This window comes from Megascapheus bottae, chromosome 15, assembly GCF_031878675.1.
Source record: "Megascapheus bottae isolate mThoBot1 chromosome 15, mThoBot2.hap1, whole genome shotgun sequence".
NCBI classification, from domain to species: Eukaryota; Metazoa; Chordata; class Mammalia; order Rodentia; family Geomyidae; genus Megascapheus; species Megascapheus bottae.
In genome coordinates, this window is record NC_143523.1 from 21,780,641 (window position 1) to 21,806,807 (window position 26,167).

The window sequence follows — 26,167 nt, forward strand, 5'->3', positions numbered from 1 at the left end:
CCTAGCTACCCAGGAGGTTCAGAGTTGAGGGTTGTGGTTCGAAACCAGCCTAGGCTGGAAAGTCTGTGAGTCTCTTATCCCTAATTAATTACATGCAAAGCCTGAAGTGGTGCTGTGACTCAAGTTGCAGAGTGCTAGCCATAAGCAAAAGGAGCCCAGGCATAGCACCCAGACCCAGAGTTAAAGCCCCAGGACCAGTCCCCCCCAAAAAAAACAAAACTAATTAAACATCAATATAAAACTTTTATCTAATCAAGGTTTGTTAATTTACCCAATAATTTATTTCATAGCATTTATTTCTGTCCATTATGTGATCTAGACAAAGATGTGATTTCAAAATTTCTGTCAACCAGAAAGAAGTGGTGCTATTTAGGAATGCAAACAAACCATGACATCATTCATTCTATTATGTTAAGACAGCTAAACAGAGTAATTTTTTGCATTTATGTTACATGAAAGGTAAAATGAAAAAGAACTAATTTCTTCACTAAAGGCTAGAAAATTTTAAATCAGCTCACTATTTGTATCTTTAGTTAATAAAAATATGCCTAATCAAGGAAATCTTAATTTTTAATGTAGAAATGTATCACCGTGCTTTATCGATTTATAATTTCAAAAATATATCCTAGGACCTTTTGAACTAAACTGGATGGGGTTAGATTAAGGTCATGCTACATCAGATGACTGCATTTTCCTCCCTGGAGACCACATAGTAGTTCCATAGGCTGCCATTAGATAGCAGCACAGTACACACCATCAGTCATGCCTCTCTTAATCTTTCCGTTAAGGTAAAAATTATTTCAGTTACACACACACACAGGCACACACACAGGCACACACACAGGCACACGGGTACACACACACATACAGATTCTAATTCAATTAGTGCAGTCGGCAACTCCAGAAAAGAGTAATTCAATTAGTGCATTGCGGAGCTGTACAATACCTCTAAGCAGATGTTCACCATCTTCAGCAACGCAGCTAGGTTTAAAATACCTGTACCATTCAGACATGCCACTACAGTATGTCATTTGTCAAAGTGCTTACATACGCTTTTCTGGCTCCAAAGAAAGGGCGAGGGAACAAACTGAGGCTACATTCCTAGAAATGGTTTGCCATCCACATCAAAGCACATGCAATTTTAGGCTGCAATAATTAAATTACATTGTCCAAATGGTGTTTAAAACAAAATGTATCCTGCCATTTCAGATGTCGGAGCAGGATTTCAAATTGGCACTAGCTTAGGCTATAGTAAGATACAGTCTTAAACGACAGGGTATATGCCCCTATCTCACACTTAATAATCCTGGAAGGAAAGTCCTTGAGATTCTTATCCACAATTAACCCCAGAAAATTGGAAGTGGGGTTGTAATTCAAAATGGTAGAGTATTATCCTTGAGCAAAAGAGTTCAGCAACAATGCTCAGGCCCTGAGTTCATGCCCCATGACCAAAACCAACTGAACACACACACACACACACACACACACGTCTATATATTTAAAACTTCTACATTGCTTATGATCTAACATAATTGTTATATGAATGGTGGTTATACAATATTATTTAGGGAATAAAGAAAAAAGTCTATTGCAAGTATAACTACATTTTTTATCTACAATTGGCTAAATCCCCAACTGTGAACCCAATGTTACAAAGAAGCATCTGTATATGAGTAACATAACAATTATATTACTACAAAGAGCAAAGTAGAACCAGTGGGTAAATTAAAGGTTTTGCTCAGGCTGAGAATGTGGCTTAGTGGTAGGTGCTTGCCCAGCATGCATGAAGCCTTTGGTTTGATTCCTCAGTACTACATAAACAGAAAAGGCTGGAAAGTAGCACTGTGGCTCAAGTTGTAGAGTACTAGCTTCAGGGATAGTACCCACATCCTGAGTTCAAGCCCCAGGACTGCCTTCTTCTTCCCCCGTCCCCTTTGGCTCATTCTTTTTGTTGTTGTTGGTTGTGGGGCTTGAACTCTAGGCTTAGGTGCTGTACCTGAGCTCTTCCCCTCAAGGCTAGCACCCAACCCCTAGAGCCACAGTGCCACTTCTGGTTTTCTAGCATTAACTGGAGATAAGAGTCTCAAGGTCTTTAGTGCCCAGGTTGGCTCTGAACAGCTGATCCTCAGATCTCAGCCTCCGAGTAGCTAGGATTATAGGCGTGAGCCACTACGCCTGGCTTAGCTCATTCTTCTTAAGGGAATTGTTTCTAATAAAACCAACAAAACAAGAGTTCAAGAAGTTGAACTCACTATAAAGGTGACTTGAGCACAGATTAGATGTCTTCTGGTAAGCATACTTGATAACAGATCCTTGTATTAAGAAATGTATGTGGGGACTGGGAGTTTAGCCTAGTGAGATTGCTTGCTTAGCATTCAGGTTCCATTCCTCGGTACCATATACATAGAAAAAAGCTGGAAGTAGTGCTGTGGCTCAAGTGGTAGAGTTTTAGCCTTGAGAAAAGCCCAAAGACAATGCTGAGGCCCTGAGCTCAAGCTCCAGGACTGGCAAAAAAAAAAAAAAAAAAGTTTTAAAAAATATATGAGACTACATGGCCCTTTGATATACCTTTCAATGCTGAAATCCTATGGCTGTATAAATAGGCTGATTTTTGCACACGAGGTAAGCCTGTAATATAAATAATAAAGCTAATTATTATGGGGTGTTGGTGGTATAAAAGCCCACAGGTTGTGACTTGTTTTCAATATACTACATTAAGAATAACTGGACCAAGAGAAAAAGACATTGTGTAGTTTCTCTTACTAGATTTGGAAGATCCCATAAATGAACATATTTTTAGTTTCATTTCTTGGATAAACATTTGCACCCTTCTTATTCTTACCAGATTGAAAAGAATGGTTTGTTTTCACCCATCCTCTTGAAATGAGACAATGAAAAGTCAGTTTCTAGAAGAATGATTTTTTGAAAACTCCCCTACGGAGCTATGACGTTGGGTTCTTATAGCTTACATGCAAATGTATCTCAATATTTACGCTTTATACTACAGATCAAAACTTAAAATAACTAAGTAGTTCTTAATACACCTCCTTTTGTCTTATTTTCTAAGCACTACTTTTCTTCTTTTTTTTTTTTTTGGTCAGTATTTCTGTATTTCTAAAAAAGGAATCAAGACCTTTCTCCTTCCCCCCACCCCCCATCCCTAATACTAGCTCCTTTCCTTCCAGCATGACCACAGAGTGGGAATTAAGAAAGGTCAGAAGGGCTAGGAGTTTGGCCTAGTGGTAGAGTGCTTGCCTAGCATGCATGGAAGACCCAGATTTGATTCCTCAGTACCACATACATAGAAAAAGTTAGAAGTGGTGCTATGGCTCAAGTGGCAGAGCTCTAGCCTTGAGAAGGCCAAAGGACAGTGCTCAGACCCTGAGTTCATGTCCCAGGACTGGCCCCAAAAAAGTCAGAAATTACCTGGCACGGTGGCTCACACCTATAATGCTAGCTACTCGGGAGGCTGAGATCTGAGGATCAAGGTTCAAAGCCAGCCTGGGGAACAAAAGGACCTGAGACTCTTATCTTCAATTAACTTGTAGAAAACAGGAAGTGGGGCTTGACTCAAGGGTAGGGTGGTAGCCTTGAGCTGAAGAGCTCAGGGACAGCACCCAGGCCCAGGACTGACCAAAAAAAAGAAAAAAATCACTTGCAAGTTCTATGCTTCCAAACTGAAGATAAACAAATGCATTTTATTAAAAAATATTTGTTTTAAAAGTGTATCTCAGCTGCACTCTTATCTCCAATCAACCACCAGAAAACCAGAAGCGGTGCTGTGGCTAGCCTTGAGCTAAAGAGCTCAGGGACAATACCCAGGCCCAAAGATCAAGCCCCTGACTGATAAAAGTAAAATAAAATAAAATGTATCTCATTTAGAACGAACAAACAAAAGAAATCTCATTCTTTCCTAGAAAAAATATGCCAAGATATATGGATAGGTTTCATTGTTTTGTGGCTTCAACTCCTGGCCTCTAGCTGTCACTTAGCTTTTTTGCTCAAGGCTGGTGCTCTACCACTTGAGTCACTTCCAGCTTTTCCCTGGTTAACTGAAGATAAAAGTCTCTTCCGTTTGTCTGCCTGAGCTGGCTTCAAACTTCCATTCTCAGACCCTGCTGAGTAGTTAGGGTTATAGATGTGAGCCAACCAAAACTAGATTTATGGGTGTTTTGGTTTTTGGTATGTATGTATGTATGTATGTATGTATGTATGTATGTATGTATGTATGTATTGCCAGGCCTGGGCTTGGGCTCAGAGCCTGAGCACTGTCCTTGGGTTTTCTCAAGGCTAGCGCTCAACAACTTGAGCCACAGCACCACTTCTGGCTTTTTTTTTTTAATGTATGTATGTGGTACCAAGGAATCAAGCCTGGGTCTTCGTGCATGCTAGGCAAGCACCCTACCACTAGGCCAAACTCCTGGCAGGGTGGTTTACTTTTTTACAACATGTGCCATTAAACCACTATTATAAGCATATTATTCTTCCACATAACTTACTCCATATAACTAATAAATGATATTATTTAACCTGTCATCTTTATTCACTACAGCTTTCCCAATATCTTGGCTTCAAAAAAAGGGAACTGGGACCCAAGGTGATTCTTTCCTCTAATTGGAAGTTTCCTAAAACATAATAAGTTTAATCTCCATCACCCATGCCACGCAGCCTGCATCTATGCTACAGTGTGAAGTTTATTTAGCTCTACTGGCACCACTTCTCTTTAACATTGTCCCTTTCCATGCATTTAAGGCAACTACTTCCAACCCTATCAATGAAAGCAGACAAATGGGGGAGAAAGGAATGAACTGCAAACACCTCAAACAAGAAAGGTTGCTTAAAAAACCAAGTGTCACATTCTGACAGTTCAATATTTCATAGCCAATACAAGGAATGTGCACCAACACTGCAACTTTAAATCTTTTCCTCTATGTCAGACTCTCATTCTCTCATTGTAATGCCAAAGGGAACAGCAATCAGAGTGGAGATGTTCAACGTGATAGAGGTCAGGACACCATCGGATCAACGTACCAGAAACACGACCTTGTTTATTTTTTTTCCACAGTATTATTGTTTACAGGGTGCTTTGCTCGTGTACCTTGTGGTTCTTAGCTAAAAGATGAAATTACAGCCCAGGATGAAGCGCTCAGGCACACATCCAATTTGTGTTTCCATCTCAGAAAACAAAAAGCTTCTAAGGCCCTCAGGCTGCCATTCAAACTTGGAGGCTGACATTTTTAACAGCATGAACCAGAGACTGGCAGAGAGAATGATCTAATACATTTCTGACTTGTCAATCAAAGATCTCACCTCTGCTGTCTTGTAAACAGTTGGGGGCCATCTAACTACATTCATAAACCTAGGGAGAGCTTACTGCCAGCTGGGGTGCTGGAGCCACATGCACTGGCTTCTATTCACCAAAATCATGATTCAGTTTTATAATCTCACTGTAAATGGTCCATAGGCACATTTCCAGAACTACTGGAATAGAACTGGAGTAGGGAATACAAAAGAGATTTGGTCAAATACAGTTGTTATTCTCAAGCTGTTGGAATCTTATACCTATTTTATCCTCATTTTTACAAATTCCTCTCAAAGGATTGTACTATGCTATAGTTGAAATGGTTAAGAAAATTAATGACCTGGGCCCGGGAGTTTGGCCTAGCGGTTAAAGTGCTTGACTAGCAAGCACAAAGACCCGGGTTCGATTCCTCGGTATCCCACATACACAACCAAGCCGGAAGTGGCAGAGACGAGACACAACCAAAACCGGAAAAGTGGCAGAGACAAGACTGCGACGGCGACAGAGAGCGAAAGAAGCGAGCTGAGCTGAAGTGAACAGAGCCCAACCGAGTGGTGGCCGGAGCGAGCGGGGCCGGAGCGAGCAGGACCGGAGCGTGCGGGAGCGAGCGGGGCCAGAGCCAGCGAGGCCGGAGCGAGCGGGGCCAGAGCGAGAAGGGGCCGGAGCGAGCGGGGCCAGGAGCAAGCTGGAGCGAGCCGGGCGGAAGCAAGCGGGGCCAGAGCGAGCGGGCCGGAGTGAGCGGGGCCAGAGCGAGCGGGGCCGGAGCTAGAAAGAGGGCCTAGCCGGGCCGGAGCGAGCGGGGCCGGAGCGAGCGGGGCCGGAGCGAGCGGGGCCGGAGCTAGAAAGGGGGCCTAGCCGGGCCGGAGCGAGCGGGGCCGGAGCGAGCGGGGCCGGAGCTAGAAAGGGGGGCCTAGCCGGGCCGGAGCGAGCGGGGCCGGAGCGAGCGGGGCCAGAAAGAGAAAGGGGCCAAAAAAAAAAAAAAAAAAAAGAAAATCAATGACCTGCCCATTAAAAAAATGTAAGGGAAATTTTATACTAATAGAATATAGTAATAGTATACTAGAAATGTCCCTCCTGGTTTATTATCAGTAAAGAAACTGGTATTCCCCCAAAACAATGGCTACAGCAAGGAAAAAATTATAATCAACAGCAAAACTCTATTTTATTAAAGCCAATCATCAGCGTTCATTCAAATACAAAACTTTTCATTCATATGCAAAAGTCTGTTTACTCAAAAATGTGGAATTGTGTTGTGTATGTTTGTCTAACATGAGAACATAAGATCATACTTTATCCCTTTAATGTATTTCCTGTAAGTGACCATCTAAAATACAGACACACAAATTAGAACAAATCAGGCTAAGACTAATTTCTTTGTCAAGGTTAAAGTATGAAAACGAATTTTTCTTCATGTTAATTTCACAAGCTTAAAACTCTAAAAAGAAGCCATACATACTAGATTTGCAATAAAGATCCGGAGGATTTGAGTAGGAAACCTAAGAACATTAAAAGAGAGATGAGATAATAGGACAAGATACACAACAAATTCCCATTTCATCATGATGTACTACATCCTGTTCCAAATTACTATTTCAAAATATGAAAGACGATCTCCAGAGACTTCATCTACAGAGACTATGGAAAGGCTCAAAGCTACTCAAGAAAACACAAAACTTGTGTGTATCAGCTCCCGACAATGAAATACTGAAGTTTTTGGAGGCTGTTAAAGTAAGAAAGTTAATAAACCAGATTTTTTTGTTTCACTGGTTATATTAAATAAATCACTATTAAATTACTAGTCTTAAATAAATGACATGGCACAAAGTTTTCTGAGTGTTGCCTATCTAGAAAGATTCCACATCTTGACAGTTCACATAAAATATCTAAGTCCAATACAAGAATGACAAAACAATAAAACACTACTATGGGCTAGGCACCAGTAGCTCAGCCTGTAATCCTAGCTACTCAGGAGACTGAGATCTCAGTATCCTGGTTCAAAGTTAGCCCTGAATGACTCATCTCCAATTAACCACCAGAAAACTGGAAGTGGTGTTATGGATCAAGCGGTAGGGCGATAGCCTTGAGCTAAGAGCTCATGGACAGCTCCCAGGTCCAGAATTTAAAAAAAAAAAAAAAAAAAAAGGAGGGGGGTAGTTTGGCCTAGTGGTAGAGTGCTTGCCTAGCATGCACAAAGATCCGGGTTCAATTCCTCGGTACCACATACATAGAAAAAAGCCGGAAGTGGGTGCTGAGGCTCAAGTGGTAGAGCTCTAGCTTTGATAAAAGTCCAAGGACAGTGCTTAGGTCTTGAGTTCAAGCCACAGGACTGGCAATAGCCAATAATCCTCTCCTTGAGTATGTACAAAAAGGCTCTCATCTGCCAGGCTCCAGTGGCTCATGCCTGTAATCCCAGCTACTCAGGAAGCTGAAATCTGAAGATCACAGTTCAAAGCTAGATCCAGGCACAAAAGACCACCTCTGGCCCCACATCCTGGAGACTATTTCCAATTAATCACTTAAAAACTGGAAGTATCGCTTTGGCTCAAAAGTGGTAGAGTGCTAGCCTTGAGCAAGAGTTCAGGGACAGCCCTGCACCAACAAACACACACGTGCGTGAATGCGCGCGCGCGCACGCACACGCACACACACACACACACACACACACACACACACAGCTCTCATCATCATCCTAAAGGTCTCAACAGACTGGACAGGATAGTAGTACACATTTATAATCCCAGCTACTTGGAAAGCAAAGATTGGGAGGATTATCATTAGAGGACACCATGGGCAAAACATTAGCAAGAAGGAACAAGCTGGATGCAGTAGTAAATGTTTGTGATTCCAGCTACACAGAAAGCATAGTTAAGAACACACTAGTCCTAGGTAAAACCTTTCTTAAAAATTAACTAAAGTCCCTAAGTGGGCCAGAGAGGTTGTGGGGTCTCAGCTTTAATTACCGCTGCTGCTTTGGCGGCTTCATTCCTTGTGACACCAGCATGCTGGCTCCTCGTCCCCGAGGGATGGGATCAAGGGAACCAGAGGGCCTGGCACAGGGAGTTTCTAAAATGGCAAAGGTGTTTTGCTTCTGTTTGTTTTGTCTTGTTTTCTTGAAAAAGACCAGGAATATTATGCAGAACCTAAAACATTCAAGTTGGACAACCTGCTTGTGTTCTGATAGTTGCCTCCGTTGTAAAGTAAAAGTTTTGCACACAAGTGTGGTTTTTATGTCAAAAGAAGCCAAAACTTGCAATACTATTTTTAGCAGACAAAAAGAAGAACTAAGTATAAAATGTATAAATATTTTTGACTTGAACATTTGGGTGGCACTGGGTACAAATAGAACATTCATTCCTTTGACAGGATGTTTGGAGAAAAGAGACTTACAAGGTGATGGTTGTTTCAGAGGATCTGTCTAGGGGTTAAAGTAGTACTGTAACTCACGACTGTTAAAAATAAATATGTTAATAAAATAAACTTCCTGTGTGGTAAAGGAGGGCTTCACAGAACCACTGCGTTAGATTCAGCTGCCAATGCTGGCTTTTTGGTTGTTTTGTTTTGTTTTGTTTTTTAAGGAGGAGGAAGCCTTTGTTTTGTCCTTCCTGTATCCTCACTCCCATTCTGCACTGTGACCCCTTAGAAATAAGACTGTTACTTGGTAGCCGTGGCTCACGGCTGATGACGTTGTATCAATAACTTAAGACAGCACTCCGCAGTGACCAGGGAAACCCGGCTTTGAGCGCAGGCTCAGAGCTGTTTTGAAAGGTGGAAGTCCCACGACACACAAAAGGATGTCACCATTAATTGTAAAGCGCTTTGTAAAATTCACATTTACAGAATAATAAAGTCAGTTCAAACCCCCCCCCCAAAAAAAAAAATTAACTAAAGTGGGGCTGGGAGTTTGGCCTAGTGGTAGAGTGCTTGCCTAGCATGCACGAAGGCCCAGGTTCGATTCCTCGGTACCACCTACATAGAAAAAAGCTGGAAGTGGTGCTGAGGCTCAAGTGGTAGAGCTCTAGCCTTGAGAAAGTCCACGGACAGTGCTCAGGCCCGAGCTCAAGCCCAGGATTGGCAAAAAAAAAAAAAAAAATTAACTAAAGTCTCTCTGCACTATTCACAATAGCCAGGCAATGGAAACAATCCAGATGCCCTACTGCAGATAAATGGATACAGAAAATGTGGTATATATACACAATGGAATTCTACATAGCCACCAGACAAGATAAAATAATGTCATTCACAGGGAATTGGATGAATCTAGAGCGAATCATGTTGAGTGAGACAAGTCAAGACCTAAGGAACAAAAGGCACATGGCATCCTTAATATGTGGCTATTCAATATTAAATCCAAAGAGTACAAGAGCGAGGACTCAATAACTGCATACCCAAAGCTATGGACATGGTAATGGAAATATACACATAACTACATAGACATAAAAACCTATGACTCTATAGACATAATGTTTTATTTCTTAAATTAATATGTTTCTATGACATACAAACCCTTAGCCTAATTTCATCATCTTAAAGTTCTCAACAGACTGGGCCAGATGGTAGTACATATTTATAATTTATCATTATATATTAGCTTGTAAATAAACATTACTTGCATCACAGACATGTTAAAATTCACAGGAAGAAGACAATGTTACCAAACTTAATTGCGTATTAAAATAACTGAGAGGAGGAGCCAGGAGTTTGGCCTAATGGTAGAGTGCTTACCTAGCATGCACTAAGATCCACCTGGGTTCAATTTCTCGGTACCGTGTACACAAGAAAAATGCCAGAAGTGGTGTTGTGGCTCAAGTGGTAGAGTTCTACCCTCGCGAAAGCCTAAGCACTGAACTCAAGCCCAGGACTAGCTAATAATAGTAATAATAATAATAATAATAATAATAATAATAAATAAATAACTGAGCAGATATCTAGGAATACCAATCAGTCTAAAATGCTACTTCTCCAAATTGGACTATTTCCAAGTTAAGGTGACATGTAGTAAATTCAGGTTATCACTATTATGTGTACTGAAAATACTTAGAAGAAGCACTAAAGCTTAAGTTCAAAATTATATTTTATTTTTAAGACTTGATTTCCAATACTGTGGGTCATAAGGCTTGAACTTGGCCTGGGCACTGCCTCTGAGCTCTTCAGCTCAAGGCTACAGCCCTACCCCTGGTCCGGGCAGTGTCCCTGAGCTCTGCAGCTCAAGGCTACTGCCCTACCCTTGAGCTAGGTTCCACTTCCTATTTACTAAAGAGGTTAATTGAAGAGTCTCAGGTCCTTTTTGTGCCTGGGTGGGCTTTGAACCTTGATCCTCAGATTTCAGTCTCCTGAGTTGCTAGAATTACAGGCGTGAGCCACAGAGTCCGGCTTACATGTGCTTTTAATATAGGGCTGATCAAGGCAAAAGGTTCACTAGTGTATATAATAATTTACATACTTTTCTAGACTGATTATCACTATCAGCATTTTAATTTTCTCAGTAACTATTCATATTTAAAGAAAAAAGGTAAAATGCAAAAAAAAAAAAAGTCAAATAATTGCCAAGCATAAACTGCTGTGAAGATAAAATAAAGACGTTGACATCATTGAACCCATTAGCTGGCTGGAAGAACCATTATTTAGTGACATGAAATGTGCATTTATTCATCAACAAGAGTCCAAATTCAACATATAGAATCCAACTCAGAGATCTTCATAGTGTGGGTGGTATGAAAATCAAATATACAAAATTCGAAGACTGATCATAAGTCAGACAGTAATGTGGAGTTTTTTCCCCCTATGTACATATGTGGTTTATCATTTCTTTCTTTCTGAATACAGCTTCTATCAAGTACCAGGAACAAGTCAATGGATTCTCTCTTCCCATCCCTTATATGCTATTGGATAGTTTTCTTCAAATTATGTTAAGTGTCCATTCATTAACTCACCAGAAATATAAAATACTATTATATAAACACTGGATATGAGAAATGAATAAAACATAGTCCTATCTTCAAGGCAAACAATTACAAACAACATATTAAAATTTCAAAAAGCTTTTTTTTTACTGGAAAAACATTTTTCAATAACAGATTTTAAAATGTTATTGTAATGCATAGAACTGTTTACAATGTAAACATTGTATCCTGTTTAGCAAAAAGAAAAAAATTTTCAAGAGGATGAACACAGTCAAAATTGATGAAACAGGACCAAGTATCAGATAGCTGTCTCGCTATTTTAATGGAAGAATGTCATGTACATATATATTAAATGAAAATTCAGTTGATAGGGCTGGGAATGTGGCTTAGTGGCAGAGTGCTTTCCCAGCATGCATAAATCCTTGGGTTAAATTCCTCAGTGTCATATAAGCAGAAAAAGCTGAAAGTGACACTGTGGCTCAAGTGATAGAATGCTAATCAATGATAGAGCCCAGGTCCTGAGTTCAAGCGCTAGGAATTGATGAACAAAAAATTTGGCCCTGGTAGCTCTAACTGTAATTCTAGCTACTTGAAAGACTGAGATGTGAGGATCATGGTTCAAAGCAAGCCTGAGCAGAAAAGTCTGTGACATTCTTATCTCCACTTAATCACAGAATAGGCCAGAAGTGGCACAGTGGACCAAGTAACAGAATGCTAGCCTTGAGCAAAAGAAGCCCAGGGACAGCATTCAGGCCCAGAGTTCAAGTCCCAGGATGGGATGGGAGTGGAGGAGAGTGAGTTCTTCAGTTGTATATAAAACTCAAGGAGTTGTGACTTTTATGTAGTGAAGAATTTAATTTATCTAAGGAGAAATTTGCCCTTTGGCTACTGGAAGGAGGACTCATGGTCCCAAGAGCTTCTTGCAAAAGTACCCTTGTTTACATGGGGATATCAACTACTGGACAAATATAATACAGATTAACAGCTTTAAACTATGTTTAGCCAGTTCCAAGAGGAAGACAAAATAAAGATTTAAAGGCATTTATGTGTGTGATTTACACCACGGGCCTAGATAAGCTTTATAATTGGCAACAGTCTTATAGATTACTGTCCTATGATTAAAAGGCAGAATTCTATCCATAACTGTGGGGACAAGATGGCAGAGATCACTATATTTTCATCCTTCCCAGATTCTGACCTACATGTCTCTTCTTTTGGCTAATTTAAACTAGAATTCTTTCTCTATAATAAATCATGGCTTTCAGTGAGTTCTTTAAATTCTTCCTAACATGTAACTTGAGAATGGCTGTGAGAGACCTTATACTTGCCAGTAGTGTCCAAGGAGGGTGTAGTCTTAAAAAAAAAACTTTTGGAGGGGCACCAGTGGTTCACTTGTATAATCTAACTAATCAGGAGGCTAAGATCTGAGGATCATGGTTCAAAGCCAGGGAAGTCCATTGAGACACTTATCCCCTATTAACCAGCAAAAAGGCAGAAGTAGAGCTGTGGCTCAAGTGACAGAGTGCTAGCCTTGACCTTTAAGCTCAGGGACTGAGCCCAGGCCCTGATTTTAAGTGCCAGGACTGGCACACAAAAAAAAAGTGTGTGGGGGGGGTATTTACTCAGACTACAAATGGACTAAAGATAAAACAACCTTTAAATGGTTAAAACAAAACAAAAGCGATAATAGGGCCAGGATTTTGGCCTAGAGATAGAGTGCCTGCCTAGCATGCACGCACGAAGACCCGGGTTCCATTACTTGGTACCACATACATAGAAAAAGCCAGAAGTGGTACTGTGGATCAAATGATAGAGCCCAAGGACAGTGTTCAGGCCCTGAGTTCAAGCCCAGGACTGGCAAAAAAAACCACCTAGGAGTTTATCTAGCACTAGTTGGTATACACCTGTAATACTGCATTATACAGTAGGGCACTGGACTCTGTAGATACGTAGTTCCAGGGAGTCCTCCACTGAGAAAAAAAATTAAATGCTTCAGATGTATAAACACAAGTGACAATATATGAGAATGACAGAGTACATCTCGGCATCAACTGAGTAAATTAATGTATATGGAATTTATTGCATTGGTCAAAACTAAACAATACATCTATGTCATTATTGGGATAACAATGAATAACAACAGTATCAGTAACATTTATGGTGATAACAAAAGCACTGACCATTACCACATGCCTTACTATGCCCTCCATTTACAGATGTGGAAAATAAGAATTAGAGCAGGACAATTTGTTCAAGATCATACTTACAAAGCCGGTTGCCAGTGGCTCATGCCTATAATCCTAGCTACTTAGGAGACAGAGACCTGAGGACTGCGGTTCAAAGCCAGGCCAAACACAAAAATCCATCTCCAACCACCAGAAAACCGAAGTAGCACTGTGGCTCAAGTAGTAGAGCACAAGCCTTGAGCTGAAGAGCTTAGGGACAGTGTCCAGGCCCAGAAGTCAAGCCCTGACAAAAAACAAAAACAAAAACAAAAACAAAACAAACAGGGGCCGAGAGTTTGGCCTAGTGGTTAAAGTGCTTGCCTAGCATGCATGAAGACCCGGGTTCAATTCCTCGGTACCACATACATAGAAAAAAGCCAGAAGTGGTGCTGAGGCTCAAGTGGTAGAGCTCTAGCCTTGAGAAAATCCAAGGACAGTGCTCAGGCCCTGAGCTCAAGCCCAGGACTGGAAAAAAAAAAAAAAAAACTAAAAAAAACCCCTTTGATTTAACTACTTTTAGAGTCATCATACTTTACTACATTGCATCTCAGAGTATAAGCAAGGAAAAGTTAGTACCGAACTTTGAAAAGAAAGTGGAAAATCATTACTAAAATAGTATTATTAAGACTAACAATCAACACTTTAGTTCATTATTGAGTCAAGACTGAGCCATAAGCATTCTGATACTTAAAGGTTACCTTTTAATTTCTTCTAATAGACTACATGAAGTTAAAAATAAGCAAACAATCCTCCTGGCAGGTGGCTTTGTGTCCTGTAATCCTCGCTACTCAGGAGGCTGTGATCTGAGGATCAATGTTTAAAGCCAGTTCAGGCAGCAAAAGACCATGGAACTCTAATCTCCAGTTAGCCAGCAAAAACTCAGAAGTAGAAATGTGGCTCAAATGCTAGAGTGATGACCTTAAACTTTAAGCTCAGGAACTGCACCCAAGCCCTGAGAGTTCAAGCTCTAGGCCAGGCACAGGCACAGATGCAGATACAGACACACATTGACATACATACAGGCAGGCAGGCAGGCAGGCAGGCACACACACAGGCAGACATACACCCCCCCACACACACACACACCAATTAGAGGGCTGTGGACAATAACATTAACTTTTCTATCCCTCAGTGTCATTGTCCACTGAAAGGTCTTAATAATATTACCTACCAACTGTATGTAAACTGCTTACCACCGAGCGTGGCATGTGGTTAAATGTTCAAATAATGTTGAAGATTATTATTAATATAAGCAAATAGAAAATAGTTACTTGCTTTGTGTCATAGAGATTAAGGGCATGCAGTTAGGGAGATCAGCTGAGCCACTTGCCAACTATGTAGACTTGGGAAAAGTCACAGCCTCTTTGAGATTCAGTTTCTCGTCTCTAGTAAATGGTCTCTAGTTCACAGGGTTGTTATAAGGATTATTCTGGCTGTGGTTTCAGCCTCAGGACCAACACAAAAGAAAAAAGAAAAAAGAAAAAAAATAGCAAGCAGAAAATACATGCTATAAAATGTTAAACACAAGTTCCAAATACCTGAGGTACATAACTAACACTAAAACCACATATATAATATGCCCTAATCTATAAACAATTAGCACCTCTATAATTTCCCACTTTGTTCCTTTTGGTTCCTAAAAAGCTTTCTCACTGAACTGACAACCAGGGCTTTAAGGAAGATTGAGGAGAGTTAGAATCTGTCAAGCTATATAAGACCAAATGGACTGTCTCAAGCTGAATATTCTACCCGAAGATCTTAAAGAACTCTTCACCTTGAAACTAGAAATACTAATCAAAATATAAATAAAACATAATTCTTATAAGCATATATTTTACATGCATGTACTCTGTATTGCAATAACCAAGAGATACTCCTAAGAGGACTAATTTTGAAGAGCTCAGGGAGAGTTGAAATCCCAGGACCAGAAAAAAACAAAAACAAAGAAAAACTTTATTAAAGTCTGGTGCGGTGACTTACATCTGTAATCCTAGCTACTCAGGAGGCTGAGATATAAGGATCACGGTTCAAAGCCAGCCTGGGCACTAAAGTCCCTGAGACTCTCATCTCCAATTAACCACTAGAAAACCAGAAGTGGTGCTATGGCTCAAGTGGTAGGGCAACAGCCTTGAGCTGAAGAGCTCAGGGACAGCTCCCAGGCCCAGAGTTCAAGCCCCATGACAGACAAAAAAATAAAAATAAATATAAAAAGCCGGACTTGGTAGTTCATGCCTGTAATCCTAGCTACTCAGTACACTGAGATTTGAGAATTGAGATTCAAGGCCAGCCTGTGCACTAAAGAACCCGAGACTCTTATTTCCAATTAATCACTAGAAAATGGGAAGTGGGGCTGTGGCTCAGGGGTAGGTCTGTAGCCTTGAGCTGAAGAGCTCAGGGACAACGCTCAGGCCCAGATTCAAGCCCCATGACCCCCACACACACAAAAAGAGAGAGGGAGAGGGAGAGAGGGAGAAAGGACTACTTTTTACTATTCAGAAGAAAAACATGAGATGTTCATGCCACTGATTGCAAATAATTACATTAATTAGCTTTATGAAGTCCAAAGAAAATAATAATTTTGAATTGGTATTTAATGAGATGTTTACTTCAAAAGGTACTATAATACTTTTACTAAATATGAAAAACAACAATCATATTATGCTATCTATGCCCTTTATGGCAAACCAATCATGATAAAAATGTCATAAGAGAGTTAATCAGGCCAGGTTGCTCACATCTGTAATCCTAACTACTCTGGAGGCTGAGATCTGAGGATTGCGGTTCAAAGCCAACCCAGGCACTAAAGACCATAAGACTCATCTCCAATTTACTACTAGAAAACAGGAAATGGCTATGGCTCAAGGGGTAGGACATTAGCCTTGAGCTAAAGAGCTCAAGGATAATACCCAGGCCCAGGGGTAGGGCCAGTAGCCTTGAGTTGAAGAGCACAGGGACAGTGCCCAGGCCCAGAGTTCAAGCCCCATGATGGACAAAAACAAAAGAGTGAATCGGGTGAAGGGCCAGTGATAAAGAGGGAATGAGATTGATTAGAATGTACTAGAGACATGTATGGAAATGTCACTATAAAATCTCCCTCTATATAACTAATGTGTCCTATTTTTTTTTTTAAAGAATGAATCAATCTAGATCTACTTTAAAAGAGTGTTGAATGATGTGAAATGCAGGCAATATGAAGGAAAAGGGTGAATATAAATAAAACATAGGAAAGAAGGAGAAATATCAATGAACAAGATACACAAACACGCATGCAAACCCACATAGGCACAAAACCCACATAGACAGAGAAAGTACCTGGAAAGCTGTGAGTGCGCCAGTCCCTGGGTTATACAGGCATCGCAGCGAAGGCATGCTGTCCGCCAGGCTGGAGCAGCCCAGCCACAGAGACCTGGGCATAGAGCACTGCAGAGAGAGGACAACTATGAGATGGGACAGTATGAGACAGGATGGCACAGAGTTCAAGAATTTTCAAGGTTTTGGCTGAATGCAGTATTTCAGTTGCAGCTAACCTTTATGACAAAAACATTTTCAAGAAACATATTACTTATTGATTCTAATACCAGAGAGAAGCTCAAAAGGAGCACTAGTGGCCAAAAAGGAAGGAGAAAAAAATTCATCAAAAACTCTAAATATTCTACAAAAGAAAAAAAATGCCCCAATCTTCTATGTATGCATGTGAAGGAAATCTAGTTCCTTACCCAATGGATCAATTCTTTTCCTTTGTGTATCTTGACTCATCTCCTACAGATTTACCACAGGTGAAATACTAAGCAGAACGTGGAATACTTTCTGATAGTATTACAATGTTATGAATGGTAAATTAGAAAACAAAACACCACAAGAAAGTTGAGTGCTCTTTAGAAGATAGTATTGCATCTCTAAGACATTGATAACAAATAACTGTAGAGTTTATATGTTTTATGTATCGTTAGTCCGCTATTCATTAACCAAAATGCATAGTTACCATAGCAGCTGCCACTTCATCTTTCTAGACAGATTAAAGGGAACTGGGGAGGTGAGGCCAAAAACTAACCAAACACCAGAGGAAACAACAAAGAAAGAAAAAGCAGGGGCTGAAACAGAGAACCCAAAAGACTGTGGTATTAAAATATTCTAAACAAATGAAAAAAAATGTATGTATAAGTATATTGTATTCAGTTACAAATTTTTTAAACTAGAAATTACAATTTGTAGTAACACTAATTAGTATTAATATTACCACACTTAAGAATTTTAGAAGCAGGAAAGGGTTGACACTGTCCCCCAAAACAGTATTATCTGACTTATGTAACTGTAATCCTTCTGTACAATCACCTTTATAGTACAATTACTTATATAATAACAAAAACTTTTTAAGAAGAATTTTATAAGATGCTACACATTGAAGTTTTTGTATTGTTTATGTTTCTCTATAAGTATTTCCAGGGCTGAGGTTTTGTTCATCAACTCAAGTGCTGTTATAATCTAATAACTAAAATACTAATCTAACATACTCAACAAATACATTTTTAATATAGAAGCTATTTTACACAACACTAATCTTTACAGATTTTTAAAATTTAATGTCACCATACTTTTTATTTTTTAAACACTCTAGTGAAAATAGTAGGAGGGAAAATATGATATACACTGCTCACATATCTATAATTGATAAATTCATGGCAAAAAAAAAAACCTCCAAAAGATGACCAAACCTTGGCCGGGAGTTTGGCCTAGTGGTTAAAGTGCTTGCCTAGCATGCATGAAGACCCGGGTTCGATTCCTCGGTACCACATACATAGAAAAAAGCCGGAAGTGGTGCTGAGGCTCAAGTGGTAGAGCTCTAGCCTTGAGAAAGTCCAAGGACAGTGCTCAGACCCTGAGCTCAAGCCCAGGACTGGCAAAAAAAAAAAAAAAAAAAAAAGATGACCAAACCTACATTACTGCCTTCAGATCATTATCCTCATTTTATAGTTAATGAAACTGATACACGGACAAGATTAGCTACTTATCTGTATTCATGAATTTAGAAAATAGAGACTAGACTCCAGATCTACTGTTATTTAGCACAGAACCTCTTCCTACAGTCCTAAAGGTCATAATACTATAAACTTCAAAAGAAGGGTAATAACAAAAGACATGGCTGGATGATATATCCAGTTAAACAATGAAATCACTTTGAACTCCTAGAGCAATGAACTTTGTTCGCTGTCTCTTCACCTAAAGCTCATGTTTTGAATGCTTGTTACCCAGCTGGTAATGCTACCTTGGGAGCTTGTGGGAAAATAAGTGAAATCCAGGTTGGACCGAGGGAGGACACTGGGCGTCTTGCTTTTGAAGGTATATTCTCCTAGTCTTCTCTCACTGCCTCCTGTCAGCCAACAAGTCATCAACCGCCTCTTCATGTTGAATGCAGTGATATGCTGATCAAGTAACCATGGACTGAACCCTCTGAAACCATGAGCCAAATTAAACAATTTATCCCTTAAGTAGTTTCCCTAGGGTATGTGGTCTCAGTGATGAAAAGATAATAGCAGATAAATGGACAGTTACCTTTATTTTGGTTATCATGTTACTCTCATCAATAATCTGTATGTCTACTGTATGAAATTCAGGTACTCTCAACTCAAGTACCTTTCCTCAATGCCTACATTAATTGATTTTTCTCTTGTCTAACAATTGGCATAGTCACTATAGCTCATTAACTATCTTGGTAATTCTATTCAAACACTCGTCAGATTCCTACCATCTGTAAGTTTTCTTTCCTTGCACCTCTCTTTTTGCCAATCCAAATCTACATTTACCTCTTTGCCTCCAAAATATCAGACTCTTCCACAGGTTCTTAGCAACTAATACTGATAAAAGAAAGCAATAAGGGAAGGGAAATAAGAGATTGGAAGATTTAAAGACTGTTTCCACTGGGGTTAACAGCTTGCCCAGTATAAGTGAGGCCCTGGGATCCACCTGCAGTACCTTACATAGCTCTCTAGGTATTCACACACACAATCAGCCAGTCACTAAAGGAGGATACTCTTAGGAAAAAGGAACTCAAAACTGTTAACTCTTCTGAACATTTAAAATACCAGGTTCTGGTGGAATCCTGGCGACTCAGGAGGTTGAGATGTGAGGAACCTACCCTGGGCAGAAACGTCCTTGTAAGATCCTTATATCCAACTAACTATCAGAAAACTGGAAGTGGAGCTGGGGCACAAAGTGGTAGAGCACTACTAGCCTTAAGCAAAGGAGCTTAGGCATAGGAGATCCAAAAAGAATAAAGTGACTCTAAGGGGGGGGGGGGGGGGGTGGTTCAGGAATAGCACCCAGGCTCCGAGTTCAAGCCCCAGGACCAAGAGAAAAAAAAAAAAACTAAAACAACAAAAACAAAACTATCAAAATGAATTCCAAAAAGTAGAAACATGGATTTTTTTGTTTGTAGTTTTTAACCAGAGGCAGGGGGGATGGGTAAAGACACAAATGGAAAAATGGTGAACAAATGCAGCCGTGGTCTTCAGTATATATTATGTGGAAAATGAAATATACAACTTGTAGACAGGGACAGGAGGGGGAAACAAGGGGAAAATGAAAGAATTACATTAATCACCTGGCTTATGAAATGAAGGCCCCTCTATAACACCTTAATAACAATAAAATTATTTTTAATCTTCATATTAAAATTTTTAAGGCAAATGTTTTAATTACTTATTCAGCAAAATTTATTAAATAACAAAACTCAAAACTCTGTGCTTCCTCCACCTTTTCTGTGTGCAGTGATCAAATCCAGGACCTCATACATTCTAGGCAAATACTCCAATACATACTAATTGATACCCCCCTAGTATAACAAACTGTAATGCCATCTCTCATTCTTAATTTTTTTTTTTTTTTTGGCTAGGCCTAAGGTTTGAAATCAGGGCCTGAGTACTACCCTTGGACATTCTCAAGGCTAGTGCTCTACCACTATAAACCACAGCACCACTTCCAGCTTTTTCTGTGTATGTGGCACTGAGGAATCAAAGCCCAGAACTTTCTGCAAGCTAGGTAAGCACTCTTACCACTAGACCACATTCCCGGCCATCTATCTTAAATTATTCTACACTTGAAAATCCATAATGGCAAGCACTTGTGGCACATGCCTGTATTTCTGGATGCTCAGAGAGAATGAAATCTGAGGATCTTCATTAAAGCCACTCCAGTGGTGGCTCACACCTGTAATCCTAGCTACTTAGGAGGCTCAGATCTGAGGATAGCAGTTCAAAGCCTGCTGAGGCACTAAAGTCCCTGAGACTCTTATCTCCAATTAACCATCAGAAAATGGGAAGTGGCCCTGTGGCTCCAGGGGTAGAGCAGTAGCCTTGAGCTGAAGAGCTCAGGGGCAAGGCCGGGCCCAGAGTTCAAGTCCTACAATCTACCAAAAAAAAAAAAAAAAAAAAAAAAAAAAAGCCACTCCCAACAGCAAAGTCTGTGAGACTAGCTCCAATTAACCACCAGAAAACTAGAAGTGGTGCTGTAGCTCAAAGTAGTAGAGTCTTGAGCAAGAGCTCAAGACAGGGCCCGGCCCTTTGTTGGAACTCCACAACCCATTTGGGGAAGAGTGATAGGAGGGGGGTAAGGATGAGGGGAGACTTTTTTTTTTTTTTTTGCCAGTCTTGGGGCTTGAATTCAGGGCCTGGGCACTGTCCTTTTGTTCAAGGCCAGTGCTCTGCCATTTGAGATACAGCGCCACTTCAAGCTTTTTCTGAGTATGCAGCATCAAAGAATCAAACCCAGGGCTTCTGTGCACAGTAGAAGAGCACAGGCTACGCTCCTGGATAATGGGCTGGAAGTCTGGCCTAGTGGTAGTGCTTGTGTAGCATGTACAAAGATCCAGGTTCGATTCCTTGGTACCACTTACACAGAAAAAAAACAGAAATGGTGCTGTGGCTCAAATGGCAGAGCTCTAGCCTTGAGAAAGCTCTGAGTTCTAGTGCTGGGACTGGCCAAAAAAAAAAAGAAAATACAACAGAGGAAATAGAAGGTAGAAGATAGTAATGGGATAGGCATTAGGAGATAGCTTGTTACTTCTTCCCCATGCTTTCAGGGAGGTCAGTGGCTCACACACTAAGCCATTCTAAATTATGCATGGGCCAGCTATGTCTACAAAACAACCAGAGGGCTTTATTCATAGACTTGGGACTCATCTTACTTCTTAAAATATATATTACTTATTCCTATTTGAATGTGTTCTGAGGTTAAGTTTTCAAGTCATTCCTCATGTGAACTGTCTCTCATTTTACATAGAAATCTTATTTTACAGTATATAATAAATTATGAGTTTCCTGTTATTAATTCTGGCTTTTCCTCATTTTGCATGCCTAATCTCCATCAAAACTCCTCTAACAATTTAAAATCTGAAAGGGCTTACCCTATCCCCTAAAACTAAAATTTCAAAATAAAATTATGATCAATAATGAACCACATAAACCCAGGGAAGTCACTAGCTATACCAGTGTGATTTCCAAAACAGTGTTAACTTACAAACACCACACAGAGGATACATTCCCAGTTATTACAAGACAATTGGTGTGGGTATAAAAACTGCACTTGAATATAGTCACATCTGCACATTACCATAAGATTTTATATATTATAGTTCAATTTAAAAACTAATTATCAAATTGGTTAGTATTGTAACAATCTTATCCATACTAGTAAATGTAACTTAAAATTTGAGGGAAAAAATATAATAACAAAATAAATGGAGTAAACTATAAATTCTACTCTACCTTTTTCCCTTTACAGTTAAAAGCATTTTCAAAATGAAGGGGTAAAACCTCAAGGCAATAAATAAATGGTTACTATTCCCATACCCCTTAAGTATTTTTGACAGTCATAGGGCTTGAACTCAAGGCCTGAGCTTTTTTGCTCTAGGCTGGTACTCTTATCACTTTGAGTCTCAGTGCTGCTTCCAGTTTTCTACTGGTTAAATGGAGGTTAAAGTCTAAGCAACTTTCCTGTCCTAGCAGGCTATGAACTGCAGTCCTCAGATTTCAGCCTCCTGAGTAAGTAGGATTACAAGTGTGAGCAACCAGTGCCTGGCCTTTTTTATCCTTATTTAAAATGTTTGAAAAGCAGTTTCTTTTTTACTTTTTCTTTCTTTGTCTTCTCTCTTCTCTCTCTTTTTTTCTTTTTTTGCAAGTCCTGGAGCTTGAACTCAGACCCTGAGCACTGTCCTTGGGCTTTCTCAAGGCTAGAGCTCTACCACTTGAACTCCAGACACCAGTTCCCACTACAAGACAACCTGGAATCAAACCTGGATCTTGGTGCATGCTAGACAATCACTCTACCACTAGGTCACACTCCCAGCCCCAAAGCATAGTTTCTCACGTAAAGCTTTCACCTTCCCTTGTTGCTTCCCCTTGTATATTATATTTAAATTTCTAAAATCTTCCTGATTGTTGGATTGTTAGGAAGGAGGTATACTAGGTAGAAAATGCTCTATTAGGGCTGGGAGCATGGCCTAGTGATAGATTGTTTGCCCAGCATGCATGAAGCCACAGATTTAATTTCTCTGCACATACACAGGAAAAGCTAGAAATGGGGCTGTGGCTCAAGTGGCAGAGTGAGAAAAGCCCAAGAACAGTGATCAGGCCCTGAGCTCAAGCCCAGGACTGGCAAAAAAAAATAATAATAAAATAATAATAATAAAAGATAAAGTGTACTCCAGACCAACAACTACATTCTTACGTTTAAATAAGTTTAACTTCTATTAACTGTTAAAGAACTTTAAGGTACTCAGATGGTTCTTCTATATAATCTCAAAAGCTACAAAGTAATTTATAAGTCTCCACTCTACATAAATTCAGTCCTACACAGCACATTGTTTCTTCAGATCATTTTCCAACTAACCTCATTCAACTGTTCTCTTCTATAAAACTAAAGAGGGAGACTATATAATCTGAACTGAGTTTTTATCCAATTAAAACTTCACAGGTTTGCTTGGTGGGTGCTGGTAACTCACACCTACAATTCTAGCTACTTGGGAAGCTGAGATCTGAGAACACCAGTTTGAAGTCATTAGAAGTTTGAAAGACTTCTCATTTCCAATTAACCAGCAAAAAGTATAAACAAAAGAAAAAAGGAAAGTATATATTATACAGTACATGTGTATTCATATTTCTATTACTGAAAGAATCAGAAAGCATGAAATGTTGCAACAAGGGGCCCCTGGTGCTCTAAGAATGTAGTATCCAGTGTCTATCAGGTTCAGTGGCTCAAATTCACTTACAGAGAACACTGCAAATCTCTACTCCTCCCCCAACACTTGACTGCCTTAGGCAATGTCACAGATCCTCTTCACTGATTGAGGGCCCTACAGGCAAAGGGCTGGCCTCAGCATTTACTATATGAAAGCTGAAAGACAAAAATCTCCTAAACTCAGGTCCCTGATGGTCAACTTCTAGGAGTAATAGAAGCTATAATAATCAACAATAAAAAGATTGCTGCATTGAGAGTTTATATATCCTTAAGCCATAGAAGAATTCCCTTTTCACTACTTTATCAACTTAAAAAAATTCAGGCCAAGGAAGTGGCAATGTGGCTCAAGTGGTAGAGCGCTAGCCAAGAGAATTGTAGTTCTCATCATGTAATGTATTCACACTCCAACTTATACAAAGTCAGTACCTTTCACCTGTCATATAGAGTGAATATACTGATTTAGCTACTGCACAAAATTATGTAAAACTAAAATAAAGGCACAATGGCATCATTCCCTATGAAGAACAGGCTGATATAAATGTCACTCATATTTTTAAAAGTTTTGGAAAGCCATTATAAGCTAGCACCCATAAAAACAATAAATGTTTATTTTTCATGTCTGGAGGTCACAGATAAGACAGATCTAAAAGCTATCTGGTGAAAATCTGTCAGACATTATGTACATTATTTACATAAATTAATTCATTTAACCATTACAATCTTATCAAAGAGGAGTTAATGTTAATATTTTAATAGAAGAACTAATGTAGTTAAGTTATATACAACTTGTTATATACAATATTACAAATCCCTGCTTAGTACTTTTCACTTCATTTAATCTTTTTTTTTTCTTTCTTATACTAGAAATCAGAATCATCACTGTATCCCCAGGCACAATTTATCTTCCTATTTTAGGGACATAAAGAACACAAATAATAACAAGAAGAAATATAATACACTAGCCTGTGTTAGATATACATTGTAATGTTAATTGTTTTATTAAGATGACTTCTAGATAAATTTATGAATAAGTTATAATAGTTATAAAGTTATTAATAAAAGGTTTGCCAGGCACTGGTGGCTCACACCTGTAATCCTAGCTCCTCAGGAGACTGAGATCTGAGGATTGTGGTTCAAAGTCAACCTGGGCAGGAAAATCTCTGAAACTCTTATATCTAATTAACTACCTCTCCCTACCCCAAAGGAAGTAGAGATATGGCCTAAGTGCTAGCCTTTGGCAAAAAAGCTCAGGGACAATGCAATACTAGCCCAAGCCCTGAGTTCAAGCTCTAGGACTGGTACCAAAATAAATAGATTAATTAATTAGTTTCAAAAGTTGGAATTAAGAATGTATTGGGGCTGGGAGTTTGGCCTAGCATGCATGATTCCTAGGTACCACATATATAGAAAAAGTCAAAAATGGTGATGTGGCTCAAGTGGTAGAGACTTAGCCTTGAGAAAGCACAAGGACAGTGCTCAGGCCCTGAGTTCAAAGCCCCGGGACTGGCCAAAAAAAAAAAAAAAGAATGTAACTGGGCCTAGTAGCTCATGCCTATAACCCTAGCTACTCAGGAAGCTGAGATCTGAGAATCAAGATTCAAAGCCAGCCAGGCACGAAAGAACAGGAGAGTCTCATCTCCAATTAATCACTAGAAAATGGGAAGTGGGGCCGTGGCTCAAGGGTAGGGTGACAGCCTTGAACTGAAGAGCTCAGAGAGAGCACCCAAGCCCAGAGTTCAAGCCCCATGACCCACACACACACAAAAAGAATGTATTGATGCATTAATGTAGTCATTATATTCAGTGTATACATAAAAACTAAACTACGCAACGTGACAAAGGAAGAGATGACATAGATCAAGAACTGTACTCATAACCTTAGGAATTGTAAGCTCTTTGTCACAACTACTTAGCAACAAAAAAAATAGGGGAAAAAAGAATATATTAGATTGGTTTAAGAAAAGATTATAGATAAAGAGCAAGTGAGAATTCATAAACACAAAGATCAGAAAAATCACCTTGCTCTCCCTGCCTTTGAGCCCCCTCGGCATCTGGGTGTGGCACCAAGGGTCAGGCTGCAGCAGAAACAAAAAGAAAAGAAAGAAAATCACTATGCTGAATCAAAGATCAAGGGTGGGAAAATGATAAAAACAATAGAACATACAGAAATATCACAAAATGAAAAGTGAACATTTTGACTCCTGTAAAGAAAAGCAGAGTGGGCAAAAGCAACCCAGGTAAGCAAAAAGAGATACAACCACAGTTTTTTAAAAGCTGATGAAAATTAAGTCTTTCAACTTTTCTACTCTAGGACTCTTACCACTTGAGTCACACCCCCATTTTTATCTTTTTGTTGCTTTTTAGTGAATTTATCTGACTGTGTTGGCTGTAAATGGCCAACTGATTATGATCAGTACCTACCTAAAGAATTTCTACAAACATACAAAGCAAGCAATTTTGGCAAACTATCGTTGAGACCATCTACTAATATTTTATCCTGTCCCTTTCCA

At 39.6% G+C, this 26,167-nt stretch overlaps 1 protein-coding gene across 10 annotated transcripts in view; it reads right to left on the bottom strand.

Moving 5' to 3' along the window:
* Btrc (beta-transducin repeat containing E3 ubiquitin protein ligase) overlaps positions 1 to 26,167 on the bottom strand; it is a 152,324-nt gene that overhangs the window by 95,022 nt on the left and 31,135 nt on the right. For 3 of the 10 annotated variants that reach the window (XM_090346053.1, XM_090346046.1, XM_090346045.1), the window contains 2 exons: positions 25,676 to 25,732; positions 16,740 to 16,847 (listed from right to left, as the gene is read on the bottom strand). The exons of 3 other annotated variants lie outside the window; for them this stretch is intronic. In XM_090346053.1, coding sequence (XP_090202179.1) covers positions 16,740 to 16,847; positions 25,676 to 25,732 — 165 coding nt within the window. The remainder of the gene's footprint in view (positions 1 to 16,739; positions 16,848 to 25,675; positions 25,733 to 26,167) is intronic. 4 more of the 10 variants (XM_090346044.1, XM_090346049.1, XM_090346048.1 and 1 more) reach the window with 2 other exon arrangements.